Source organism: Rutidosis leptorrhynchoides, chromosome 3 (genome assembly GCF_046630445.1).
Source record: "Rutidosis leptorrhynchoides isolate AG116_Rl617_1_P2 chromosome 3, CSIRO_AGI_Rlap_v1, whole genome shotgun sequence".
NCBI lineage: Eukaryota > Viridiplantae > Streptophyta > Magnoliopsida > Asterales > Asteraceae > Rutidosis > Rutidosis leptorrhynchoides.
In genome coordinates, this window is record NC_092335.1 from 553,010,193 (window position 1) to 553,024,567 (window position 14,375).

General features: G+C 32.5%; 1 protein-coding gene across 2 annotated transcripts; it reads left to right on the plus strand.

Moving 5' to 3' along the window:
* The first annotated feature begins 542 nt into the window (after positions 1 to 542).
* Positions 543 to 8,309, plus strand: LOC139898544 (transcription initiation factor TFIID subunit 5-like). Of its 2 annotated transcripts, none has more exons than XM_071881295.1 (20): positions 543 to 731; positions 1,961 to 2,146; positions 2,936 to 3,017; positions 3,110 to 3,188; positions 3,284 to 3,381; positions 3,466 to 3,522; positions 3,694 to 3,781; positions 3,907 to 4,016; positions 4,329 to 4,436; positions 4,631 to 4,782; positions 4,874 to 4,984; positions 5,092 to 5,161; positions 5,230 to 5,266; positions 5,368 to 5,532; positions 5,616 to 5,692; positions 6,039 to 6,155; positions 6,392 to 6,657; positions 6,791 to 6,886; positions 7,223 to 7,298; positions 7,975 to 8,309. In XM_071881295.1, exons 2-20 carry the CDS (start codon positions 1,986 to 1,988, stop codon positions 8,026 to 8,028), a joined length of 2,004 nt encoding a protein of 667 aa, XP_071737396.1. In that variant the 5' UTR covers positions 543 to 731; positions 1,961 to 1,985; the 3' UTR covers positions 8,029 to 8,309. The 2 variants fall into 2 exon arrangements, with proteins under 2 accessions (XP_071737396.1, XP_071737397.1); XM_071881296.1 differs by having other exon boundaries at positions 561 to 698; positions 1,956 to 2,146.
* Positions 8,310 to 14,375: the final 6,066 nt, after the last annotated feature.

The following is a 14,375-nucleotide window of genomic DNA, read 5'->3' on the forward strand; positions in this document are numbered from 1 at the left end:
CATCAAAACAAAGTGATTAACTTTTGAATATTATAGTTGGATTCTCAACCAACAGAACATTATAGATTGAATGAAAATATAAACATTTAAAAAAGACACTTTGTGATAAATGTTTTTATTTTGGCGGAAAAACGCTCGAAGAAATCATATATAACAATTATCTTATTTTTCGAGCGTATTTTGAGGGTTTAGAAATTAGGTAGGGTTTAGATATTAGTGTTTAGAAATTTAGGTTTAAGATTTAGATTCAAGATTTAGATTCAGAATTTAGATTTAGAGTTTAGATTTAGGATTTAGATTGAGTTTTTAACACGAACGATTTAAGCTTATGATGATTCTAATAAATTAAAAGTCATAAATTTTGTTTGGCATAGAAAAAAGTTAGAGCTTACAATAAAAAGAAAACGAAGGTATTAAAAAAAACTCTACTTTTTTTTAGGTTCTGAGAAATTTAGTTACTAGTAATACATCTTTATTTTTATTTTTGTTTTATGTAAGAGGGGTTTCAAGAGTTAATAAGAATGGCCTTAAGGGAACCTTTCATTGAATGATTTCATCAAAACGCCCCACCCAATGGAGACACTCCGAAATAGCGTTTCTACTAGTTTCTAGCTCTATATACTGGACCCTGCCTCAGTTGCATACGAATTTGAATTACTACCAGTAGTGAATTAAAATAAACGACATCTACACATTCGTTCGTTCAGGAAGATCACTGAGACTCGATTTAGGTATGTTGTTTTCTTAATCGTCTTTCTCATATTCGTTTATGTATTATTGCAACTGTAACCCTAATTTGTTGCTTTCTACGGAGTGATATCTATTTAGTTTCTTCTTGTTAGTTTTACATATGTCAGTGCGTGCCCTAGCTAACTAGTCGTTATCTAAATCGCACCTTGAGTTCTGTGTACTTTTCAGTTCTCAACTAGTAGTACAAATTAAGTCCCCCACGCACCAAAAAGAAGAAGGAAATTATAGGTATTATTATTATGGGTTTTGTGTGATTTGTTAATATGAATGGGAGAACTGGAATGAAGCCCCAATTTTACATTGGCTATAATAATTTTTATTCAACTCTTTGTAATACTGATTTTCAATATGTCACCTACGATGTGCGTTTGTTTACCTCTTAATTGAATGATTTAATGCTGGATTTTGAACCATTCAGCATTTAACACGTTTGTTTCTGACATATGATGCTAAATGGTTCAGCATTTAGTGTTGAATCATTTAGAGTTGGAACACTCTCTTAACCATTAAGCACTTAAATTTTCTGTAATATCCTCTTCAAATCATATCCTAGAACACATAACAAACAAATATATTGAAATTTTTTATTCATATAACACGTTAATAAGGTAATTTTACCTATTTTTTATCATTCATTCAATATGATTATCAAACAACTTATTTTCATTCAGAACCAAGTTTATTTAGAGACTTTGAATCATTCTAATTATGAACCATTCAGCGCTAAATCATTCAATTTATCAAACGCAACCCTTTTCAAGCACTTAACGTTCCTAGAACTCACATTTGTGCTAAAATGTGATGTATTCAAGTGCCCTAATTTTACATGGCTCAGGCTGTAATATGTATTCCATTCTTGGTAATTCTGATTTTCAATATGTCACCGTTGGTTTAATCTTCTTCTTCTTCTAGGGAGTAAGGACTTAGCATGCTTAGAAATCACATTTGTGTTAAAATCAGATATTGTGGATGTGATTTGTGTATTCAAGCAAACACAATTGAGTTCACTTCTAAAATAAAATGTGGTCTATACGTGATTATAATCTAATCACGGGACTCTTTTTATTGCTGATAACTCTGAATAGACTTGCGACAATTTTATTCATTTACAGTATATTTTTCTTTTGGGCTGAGGAGTTTTTATGACACAAATGATCTGATAGAATAACCAATTTGTTTCGATACCTGAGTACTTTGTCTCCGGTTTCAGTGAAACAATTTGAAAGAGGACATCAATGGAAGAAGAATTAGATAAAGCGGTATTTACTTATTTGAAGAAAAGAGGATTTACACAAACTGAACTGGTTTTTCAGCAAGAAAAGCAGAATAAGAACAACAAAAGTGATACTGATGGCTCGGATACAGATGTTACTAAACAAATTCTCACATTTTCCCAGTACTCTTCTTTACCTTACATTGTTCTTAACTAATGATTAATTATATGTTGCCATAATACATATACATATTCCTCTTTATAGCTAACCTAATAACATACTATTACCAATTTTGTTCCACGTTTCGCTGAACATCGACTTGATGTGTGTATTTGTTGCTTTTGAGCTTCTAAGCTGAATTAATTTTAATACAATTTTGTAAAGAATTTACTGACTTTATAGATATATATGGTTAGCTTGGATTACTCTCTAATAAACCATCACTAGATAGCCCAGTGGTTGGGCCCGATTTCCTTGCAAGAGGTCTCAGGTTCGAATCCTATATAGGACGAATATTTAGTGGTGGCCAGGGATGGGTTTAGAGTAATCCTGCTGGGCTGCGTACATCAGAGCATGGGGTTATGTTATTCATTGCCGAATCATGCCATGCTAGGTATTCGATAATGAACACGTAAGCGACAATAGAAGTATTAATTGGAATTTCTTCGTCATGTTGTGGAATTACACTCTTTATTTTTTATTTTATTTTTTGAATTTGTTTTTCCACTACTGTTCAACGGGTCCGTTTGATTTAAAAGGTACATATCTCAATTCTTATGTTGTAGTTTGTACTATGACGAGAACCTGACGGATCAGGTGATCTCCATGAAAAATACTTCTTTACATGTCAGTCAATGTTTATCATTTTTGTGATTTACCTTAGTTAGGTTTATGTTTGTGTAATTTGGGTGGTTACTATTTACACCCTTTTTTATATGTGTTCAAAGCTTGATCAAGGTTCATGCTTTCAGGTCAGAAAATATCCCTGCACTTTACCAAGATGGATACAGCAAGTTGAGGTCTTGGACTTATAGCTCACTAGATTTGTACAAGGTGGGCCATAGGCACAATTGCTTACTTTTATTTACTCAGTAGTTATGTTTTGTATAGTTGTTTATTAATGTTTTAATGTCAAAATGATGCAGCATGAGTTGATTCGTGTTCTCTATCCAGTATTCATCCATTGTTTCATGGATCTTATTGCAAAAGGTCATCTTCAAGAAGGTAGGCATATAATATCCTGAATTCAAAATTTTTTGTATTCATGATGTTAGTTGGAATTCTCACGTTAGGCTTTAAATCGATGCTTGGTTTTTCAGCTCGAGAATTTTTTAGTAGCTTTCGTGAAGATCATGAAATGATGCATTCACGTGACCTCACAAAATTAGAAGGTGTTCTTTCTCCATCGCATCTCGAGGTTGATTACTAAACCGCATACCTCTTAACTATGTGAAGCATCTTCAGTATTTATAAATTTACTCCTTTTTGTATGAGTATGCAGGAGATGGAGTTTGCACATTCTCTAAGGCAGAGCAAAGTGAATATAAAGATATGCCAGGTCATCACTTGATCCTCATAAATTATGATGATGATCCAATGTTATGTTCACTCGTATCAACTTGCAGCTGATATTAATCTATTTAGCCAATTGCTATTATTATTATTATTATTTTATTTTATTTTTTTGAAAGGCAAACTCACTCATTATATTTATATTGTTTTTCTGCAGTATTCTTATGAGCTTCTTCTACAATATCTTCACAAGACACAGTCAATTACCATGCTAGGTATTATCAATGAACATATCGATTTTCAAGGTAAGTTCTGTTACAATCTAATGTATATTTCATATTTCTCGTGTATACCAGAGTATCCTTAATTGTTGTCTGACTCTTTGAAGTCATTGTGTTTTCTGTATTTAAACGTGTTATTGTTTTGACAGTTTCTCCTGGACAGCCTAGTTCAATTTCGGATGACGCTGAAGCCTTTTCGCTTGTTGGGAGCGGTCAGGATGCTGCTAATCTAATAAATCAGAAAGAAATACATTGGGGGGTTAGTCAATATGAAAATCTATTTTGCATTTTTTTTGTCACTTAATTTATAGCTTGTAATTTGCTTTCTTGTCATGTTTATGCCACCTTATACTTTTCATAGTTGTCACAAGCTTAAGATGCAAGCTTTCTCAGTACAGATTCACTTGACACTTGACACAATCTAAATATTATCTAGTAGTTTCATAGTATCGATGCCTACTTCACTTGTACAGGAATGTAAACCTAATATAAACTTAAAGAAAGATTATAATTATAATAAATACTAAGCTAACCTTTAATGAAAAATGACTGATAAAGACTATCTCTGCAGTTACTTGAAGATTCACTCGAAGATCGACTTGATAAGTCAGGGGGGCTGCTCTCAGATTCTGAGAAGACAGAAGGAGATGCAAAGGAAGTGGACCTGGATGAGAATAAGGTAACCTTATAGGATGTCCATGCTAAAAAAAAAATTCTTTTTGTAATTCTATAAATATGTATATGTATGAACCTGCTTAATAATAAGTGCTTATTCCTTCCAATATACAGTTAGCAGATAAGTAAATATAGAAGATTATCTTGGTATTAACCTGCTTAATTTTTAATTGCCTTTGAATGTGTTATGTTTTGTAGAAAAAATCGTTAGAGGGTGGAAAGCAAGGTGGGCCCCTGAAGAAGTTAAAGAAGGACAAAGTTGGTGGTGGGCCAGGAAAAGGTGCTCGAGGGGATGGTGACAAAGCAGCTTCTGCCCCACGTGTTAAACCCGAGCTTGCACTGCCTACAGTGTATGTATATTTTTGTATTGCTTAGCATTTAGTAACAAGTATGTTTTCTTTGTTTCGTTTTATTTATACGCAGTTCTGTCTTGTATCGCAGACCAACAGATGTTGAAAATTCAATTCTTGAAGACCTTCGAAATCGTGTACAATTGAGCAATTCAACTCTTCCTTCAGTTTGTTTCTATACATTCATTAATACACATAACGGGTATGTATGTATGTATATGTCTTGTTGCAAACAAACCTTTTATCTTGAACAAAGTATTTTGTGTCTGCTTTGTGCTCAACTGTTTGATCCGTGTCAACTTGCTTCAGATTAAATTGTTCATCGATATCCCATGATGGATCGTTAGTTGCTGGAGGATTCTCAGATTCATCCCTCAAGGTAATCTAATACAAATGCACTTTTTTATTAAGTTTTCTGATTTCTAAATTTAATTTGTTGTTCACTAGGTATGGGATGTAGCTAAACTTGGACGCATGAGTAGCTGTAAGTCATCAAAATTTAATTTTTTTTGAACTAGAATAATAAAAACTACTACTTGATGACGTTTATTAATAAATTCTAGTGTTAAAACTTGGTGTTGTCAGCTATTATTCAGGGTGAAAATGATGCGGCTCCAAGTGAGAACACACTTGGATCAAATGTTGGAAAAAGAGCTTACACATTGTATCAGGGTCATTCTGGACCTGTTTATTCAGCCTCGTTTAGTCCTTTTGGAGATTATCTTTTATCATCTTCAGCAGATTCAACAAGTAAATTTTTTTTAACATTGTTGCATGATCTATTTGCCTATGTAGATTCTAGAACCTACTGATCAGTTTATTTTATACTGCAGTTCGGTTATGGAGCACAAAGTTTAATGCAAACGTCGTTGTCTACAAGGGTCACAATTACCCTGTATGGGATGTTCAGGTAGCAAACAATCTCCATATTCTAAGCATTAAATACAATTCCAGATGACACCAAGTTACAAGTTTTTTAATTTTTTTTTTTTAATTTTTTATTATTCAGAAAGTATCCACATTTGTCTTGATTTTACTTCTGCTACCATTTACTGCACGGTTGTGTCAAAATTATAACAAAAACTTGATCTCTGTTTTGATGGTTATATGTATGTTTTTTTCTCTTTGATAAATCACATATCTGATATATTCATTTATTCGTTTCTGTATTGAACTGTTTGTCATTTTTTCTTTTCTTTTCTTTCTATTTTTTTATTTATACTTGATGCATCCCCATTGTAAAACCGTGTATGCAGTTCAGTCCAGTCGGACATTATTTTGCAAGTGCATCTCATGACAGAACAGCGAGGGTTTGGTCAATGGATAGAGTACAACCTTTAAGGATACTAGCTGGACATCTCTCAGATGTTGATGTGGGTAATCTTTGTATCATATTTATCTATATTATACCTGGAAAACGGGTCAGGTTGGGTCAAGGATTAAATGACTTTGGGTTGAAACGGGTCAGCTTTTAAATAGGTCAACCAGGTTGGGTCAAGACCCATTTTCATCTTAAATTTTCGGGTTGGGTTGGGTCGATACTCATTCATCATAAATCTGTATATATTTTATTCTTAATAATGGTTCTTATGTATATTATGTTGGGCAGTGTGTACAATGGCATGTGAATTGCAATTACATTGTGACTGGATCTAGTGACAAGACGATTCGTATGTGGGACGTGTATACCGGGAATTGCGTGCGGATATTCATTGGTCATAGGTGCTCCATTTTATCATTAGCAATGTCACCTGATGGTCGATACGTGGCATCGGGTGATGAAGACGGGACTATAATGATGTGGGATGTTTCTAATGGCCGATGTATTACTCCTCTTGTGGGCCATACTTCTTGTGTCTGGTCACTTGCTTTCAGGTAAACTTTTCTTTTGTACAAGTGTTCTGGATCGGGTGAGCTTTTTGTTAATTGTATAGGTTTGTCTGGGCTAAACGTATCCAAACATGTCCAAATGGGCTCAAACTAAATCAATACTTGTATGATGTTTCAGCTGTGAGGGATCACTTCTTGCATCTGGCTCGGCTGATTCAACTGTCAAATTATGGGATGTAAACGCAAGTGCAAAACCACCAAAATCGGAAGACACGTAAGATTTTACAATGATTATTTTTTTTTTTATTTATTACTTGGGGCTTGTTTGGTACAGAGAAATGTAGGGAAATGAAATGGAAGATATCAAAATTTGAGGAAATGAAATTGGTTAAGAGATATATTGAATTCTATTCTATGGTTATGATAAATAACTAACCTTAGTAATAGTAATGATAATAATTATATTGTTTGGTAATAAACACAAATAAATGAAACCAATTCCATTTCCCCGATTTCATTTCTCGCTACCAAACACTCCCCCTTATATTTCACTTGTTGAAATTGTAGCATTTTTGACACCTAATGTATTCTCTTGTTTTTGGTTCCTTAGTAAAAGTGGAAGTATAAATAGGCTCAGGTCACTAAAGACTCTGCCTACCAAATCCACCCCTGTTTATTCTTTAAGGGTAAGCATCATCATACTCTGATAAAATACGTATGTTAAAACATTGACCTTTTTTAGATACATTTCTATGATCTTTTTGTAGTTCATTTAAGTCTATTTATCCCTGAAATCATTTAATTTAGAATAGTATTATCATCAAAAGTTCAAACGAGAACCAAAAAAAGGGCGAGAACTGCGAGAACCATTAAATTACAAGGATTTTCACATGTGAGTAGGCTGAATCAGATAATAATTCACATGTGAGTAGGCTGAATCAGATAATCCACAATGTTGATGGAGAATAAGATTGAACAAATAATAGTTTGAAAAAACATATAATTTAACTATATAATTAAATATATAAATTCCCGTTCACATGTGCACATGTGCTTGTGAACATGCGAACATTTCATATAATCCACAATTGAACATGTAACTTGTGGTTGTGAACATTTGTTTGCCAATGTTATGAACATTAGATAACAATGTAATTTGTTGAATGTAATTGCATATAAACCATGTAATTAAAAAGGTCTTGCAGTTGTTGCTCTTTTTGTGGTTCTCGTTTGAACCTGCCCTAGTATTATCATGAGAACTTTGTGCAGCGTTAAGCAATTGTTACGATCATGATGATAGGGGAGAGTAAATGGCCCTCATGGTGTTACTATTCTTATTTTCTTTTTTTTTTTTCTGTACAGTTTTCTCGAAGGAACCTTCTTTTTGCTTCTGGGTCTCTTTCAACAAATGTCTAAAACGCCACTACATGATGTGCGTCGGTCCAACGTGAGTCTGTATGCAATGTCAATCAGTTTTTATCTTATTGTTCAGTATGTTCTAATTATAGACTTATAGTGTCGCTGTAATGATTATGTTTAAGTCGGTAGTTAAACCATGCAGTATAATTTTTAGTAAGAGTAACGGACATTTATGTCTAGCTTTTTCCTTCTCTTGCTGCAGCTACAGTAATTTTGTCTTGTTCAATTTTATAGTTAAAGAATTAGGGATTATTCTACGGGTAGAGATTGAAAGAGGTTGAATTTATAGATGAATAATGTAAGATTACCTGCTAACCAAGTATTGATAAATGATGATCCACTAGTTTCTTTAAATTAATGAAAATTAACATTGTCAATAAACATCTTTATAGTTGATAGTCGATCGTTGTAGATTCAGTTGTTCGTTTTTACTTGAAGCTAGCCAGATCATGCTAAATGTCGGTTTGACAATATATTCTTTTGGCTCAAACAGTTTTTGGTTTGGTTTAATATATATTGTCAATTGTCAATTGTCAATTGTCAATGTCAATTGTCAATTTTACTTTTATAATAATCAAGATCAAGATATATTTGAATGAATTTATAGAGAACTTAATATATTTTTTTAAAAACTGACTGAATTTATGGAGAATTTAATATTACTCCGCAATTGTTATGTTTTGCAATTAGAAAATTATATGGTGCAAAATTAATATATAGTATTCCCTCCGCCTCAAATGTATTATTTCATTTTGGGATGTATCAAATTAATTGTCTACTTTTATAAATGGAAAAAACTATTACTCCTTCCGTCCTACATTAATCGTCCATTATTCCATTTCGGTATGTTCCAGATTAATTGTCCAATATCAAATATGGAAAGTAAATTTAGTTAAGTTTACCATATTGTCCCTATTCAATTAATCAAATTACAAAAGTAAGAGGTTTCTCTAATTAATTGATCGAAGGTAAAACTGTAAAGTAAAGAAAAAAAATACAGAAAAGGTATATGTGACACAATAACAACAACAACAACAACAAAACCCAATCCCACATGTGTGGGGATATGTGACACACTTTTTCATAAATTTTGTGATTTTTGTTTGGGAACAATTAATCTGGTACAGAGAGAGTTTCATTTTAGGATGTCTCAAATTAATTGTCTACTTTCATAAATAAAAAAAAAATAATGTGATAAAAACTTTTTGTGCCTCTACCTTATTCATGTAGGACAAAAAGATAGGTAAAAGTAAGGAGTAACACTGAAAAGTTAATAAAAACTACATATGACATGTATTTTTTTTTTTTTAAGTGTGTTTTTTTATTTGTAAACAATAGATTAACATGGATATTCTTTCGGAGAATGTATGACTAATTGTTTTATAATGCTGCAATACATAATTGATAATAAATAGTGGTGTACGATAAGAACTGGTACTGATTGTTCCTTTTTTAACATAGGCCACATAATTATGTAGCTGAGAGAATGAAAACAAAATAAGTGTACGTTTGTGTGTACTTGTAGAAAATGTCTCTATCTGTGCAAAACCCTAATATTCAATGACAAAATTAAGATGGTAATTTAATTACTACGGATCAAATTAATTAACTAAACGATCTATACAGTGTCAAATACAACTTTTATAACAAATAATATATATAATATTTCCCAAACACACATATATACAATCTCAGCTTACAGCAATACAACATAAGCAAGTAATATTGAGTTTTGATCTTTGTTTTTTCGTTGCTGACCTAAGAGATATCTTTACTGAGAATTTCGATTACAATATATACAAACCGTACTTTAGAATTCTCTATAACTGTTACTACGTATATATTTCAAATTAACTAGCAAGTTTATTTTTTTTGTTGGCAAAAATAACGAAAACGTTTCGAAAAGAGAACGCCTTCAACCGAGAGATACAACAAATGACCCGATGAAGCCCTTACCTAAAAAACAACAAACCAAAAAACTATCCATACCGAGCATCATCTATATTAATAGAATACCCAAAACTAGCCCAAAACGGAACTAATTATAAGAACATAAAACTAAAACAACACACAAAAGTCTAGACAATGAGTCCATATAAACCGCGCCAAACAACTAAACTAAGGATCAACCTTTTCTCAACTTATCATCCAGAACCACCCGACGAATATTCTTTCCAGAGCGGTTTGTTATCTTGGAAGGAAAGAACGTTTGGGATCATTCGCCAATTAAAGTGCCCGACGATGGGGAATGAATCCTTGATCCGCCAAATTTTGAAAAAACCTAATATCGTTGCTCCTTCACCCACGATCAACTTGTTGCAATCTTGAGAGGTCATAAACAAACTTTGAATGGATGTAATCCAAGTCTTCATCAAAATCTTTAAGTTTAAAAGACCCCGATGTGGAAGACTCTCTCTCGTCTTTGAATTTACGCCACTTAGTTGCACTAACCAGCCAGCCATATGTAACATCTCTAGTGCCTATTCAACATATATCAAGAATTAAGAAACTAACAGCCTGGATAGTGCTTCCTGATACACAAATTTATGCCAAATAGACAAATCTATTGTTCAAAAAATACTCCAGCTTAAGTAGATACTATCTCAATTAAAGTGCAAATTAAGTGGACGTTCAAAATTTTTCAAGGAAACATATACCCAGAACAAGTGAACGAGTGAAAAAGCAAACATAGTACAAGACATGATCAGCATAGTCCCATAAGAGTCAACAATATACAAGACATGAAGTCTAATAAGAGTCAACAAGTGAAAAAGCAAACACTAAATTATAACTCATATCTATATCCATACACACACACATATATAGGGATGACATTGGGTATGGTTTATGTAATCCCAGACCCAAACCCGATTAAGAAATCACGTCCCAAACCCGGACCCATACCCGCCAAGTCCCCATTTACTTACTATCAGGTTATCGGGTTTCCCCACGGGTAAACGGGGATCCTCATTTAATTGCTAATTCTCGGGTTACCGGGTTTTCTCACGGGTTTCGAATATCTCCGTTGTTAGTCATTCTCATTCATCGTTCATCGTTCATCTATTTCAATTTTTGCTTCAGTAATGCTATAAAAATGAGTAATGAATCTAAATAATTATATATAAATATTGAATAATAGTATAATAGCACATTTTTATTATTCTTATTAATGAAATTAAAACCCCTTCGGGTCGGGTATACAGGTATATAGGTCGGGAATATAAGGCAGGTATGCGAGTTTGTATCTAAACTCATCCCCATAGCTGAACCCGGAAGAAAAAATTAAAATCATCCACATACCCGACCCACGATCGAATACCTAGACTCGAACCAGCCCCAAAAGTGTCGGGTTTCGGGTTTACCCATCGGGTACGGGTCTTTTTGTCATCCCTACAAATATACATATAGGGTTACTTTTAAACTATACACATATAGAGAAGATTTATTTTCTAAAACCCGACTTCAACATTGTCTTAATACGAGACTAAAAATACTTTCAAGAAAGATAGGCACGTACTACATGTTACGTACCATATATTGTTGACCATTATGTAGCCGATGCAAGGTGTCATCAATATATTCATTAACCGATTATAGCAAACCCGTGAAACCGAATGACATAAAACAGGTGTGCATATACTCAGGGTCGGAACTAGACCTCACTGCCTCCATCAGACTAACAAATTTTTAGCCTAAAATTTTGGATGGATTATTTTATTTTGCCTCCGTTGTTACAAATTCCTAGATCTGCCACTGCGTATACTTTGGGTAAAGACTACTTTGTTGACATTGTTCGCTTGTTTTTTATTCTTCTCTTGAGTACCAAAGCCACAAATTCCTGTCGAAATTAAAATCCATCTTCACATATAAAATTATTGGTTTTTAACACTAAGCCTTTGAGTTATGCCAGAAATAATGAAAATTAATCAGATTTGGAAAAAAAAAAAAAAAAAAAAAAAAGAACTACACAAAACATGCCCAATTGAAGATAATTAAATAGACGGTAACTACAGAACTAATTAATAAGCAAAACATGAATTTTAATACGATTCAACACATACAAAATTTTATCAAGACTGTAGCATAGGCAGTATAAAAATATATAAAAAGAAAGAAGAGGATTGTGTATCCGACTCTAAACTGATAACCAATTTATTTAGTTTAGCTTCAATATATACTTTACCAACGAATGTTTGCTTCACCGGTATCAAGCCTCGGTGTGGAAGGGCCCGCGAAGGGCCCGCGATTAGTTGTCAAGCAACCCGGGTTCAATTCCTGGGGGCGGAAGGTTTTCTCTTCAATTTCCTGCGATTAGTTGCCAAGCAACCCAGATCCCGAGATTAGTTGCCAAGCAACCCGGGTAGGAGTTTCCTTCTAGCGTGTGTGGGTGCAAATGATGAGGGTCGTTGAAATAAATGATCCGCTAATGCAAATTCGCCGTTCAAAAAAAAATATATATATACTGTAACCGTTGTTGTCGATCAGTTGACTTTCATGGTGGTTACTTACACAGCTAGCAACGACACATCACTAAATTCAAATTGTTACATGTTGCGAATAAGTACGAGTATGTTGGTAACATCATAACATTTAAAACAACTAAGTTGTCAATTTGATAATGAAAATAGTATGATAATGAGATCGAAAAAAAAGTATGTTCATGATTTTGTACCATATACCAGTACAAAACCATTTACAGAACACATAAGTATATTGATCAGGAAAAATTGAAGTAACATGATCTACAAGATAACATTTAAATAGTAAAAACAAATGCAAACTATAAATACTATAATAATATAATATAGTTTTGTATCTCCATCAAAAATTCAGTGTATACAAGAAATTTAGCACATACAGTATATCTAATGTATTCCCATTAAAGGTGAATTGACCATCTCTCTTAACTGAACTCGAAAGAACATCAAAATTGAAACCAAGTACTAAAAAACTAAACAACTTAGTAATTAGACATGTAAAGGATCACAAAAGTATAGTTAATGTATATGCTTCAAACTATGATTACTTTCAAAACTTCAACTATTTGAACATCAACAGCTTAAAAAACCCTAAAGAGTATACTTTAGAGGCTAATGGTCAAGTAATTTCACAGTAGAAATTAGCATACACTGCATAAAATGATGACTTCAAAATTCAAACATGATGCAAACCAAAGAATAAAGATTAAAAAAAAACAAACAAAAAGTACAAGATAAGAACACATGCAATGCTATCAATTTTACCAGAAGAAACTCAGTCAAAGTGATGTGATGTGAGGATGATATGTAATTAGAAAAACACAATAATTAGAAACATAGTCAACAGATTCACTTGATTACGTGTTAAAATTATAAAACAAACCTTTTATTTCTGGTAAACTTTTCTTAAACATATTCAACCTCTTCTAAAATCTTGATTTACAATTCCGGATCTGCAAAATACCAAAAAAAAATAAAAAAATAAAAGGGTTTCTTCTTTGGATTCAATAATATATATCTAAAATTCAAACCATTCCCTTATATATTTGCAAAAACGAAAAAAGATGATACCTTGTTATAAGATTTGATCCAGAATCCAGATTAAGAAGAAAAATAATTAATTAAGATATTGCATGTGAAAAAAAATACAGTAATAATTAAAAACTGAAAAAGATAAGTGTTGTTAGGAAGATGGTTACATATTCATTCATAGTAATATAATACTAGTAAAATAAATTAAATTGTCAGTTTTCAGTTGAATTTAAGCAGTAAAACATGAAAAGTCACGCTTTTATCAAACTAAACCCTACTAATTAACGAGTCTTCTATGAATAACTTAATATTAAAGTACAAAAATCATTATTTTATTTATTGAATTTAAAAATAAAGATACTAAAACAAGAGACTATTTCAGGTGTATGTTCTTTAACAACCCCATCCTCCATTTTTGCCTAAGAAATCCCAACACAAACAAAATGTCTGATTTTGATATGCAAACAAAATAAATATAAATATAAATATATATTACAAAAAACAAAGAAAAAAAAAAAAAAAAAGCTAACTAGCAAAGAATGAAGGTGACAGATAGAGCAGTGAGCACCCAAAACAATCATACAAATGATAGTGTACAATTTGCCTTTGTGTGCTCACTCTCTTCTGTCAGCTCTATCAATTGTACTAATTAGCCAAATAAAGTAATATCCCCATGAAATAAAAGCAAACAAAAAACAAGAATGGTAAAAAGTTGGGATTTTTTTTAGTCAGATCTAAAAGCAAAACACCCACTTAAGAAAATATACAGTCTAGCTAGGGTTTTGTTGAGTCACTAAAAAAAAATTATAGAGAAACAAAATAAACATATATACA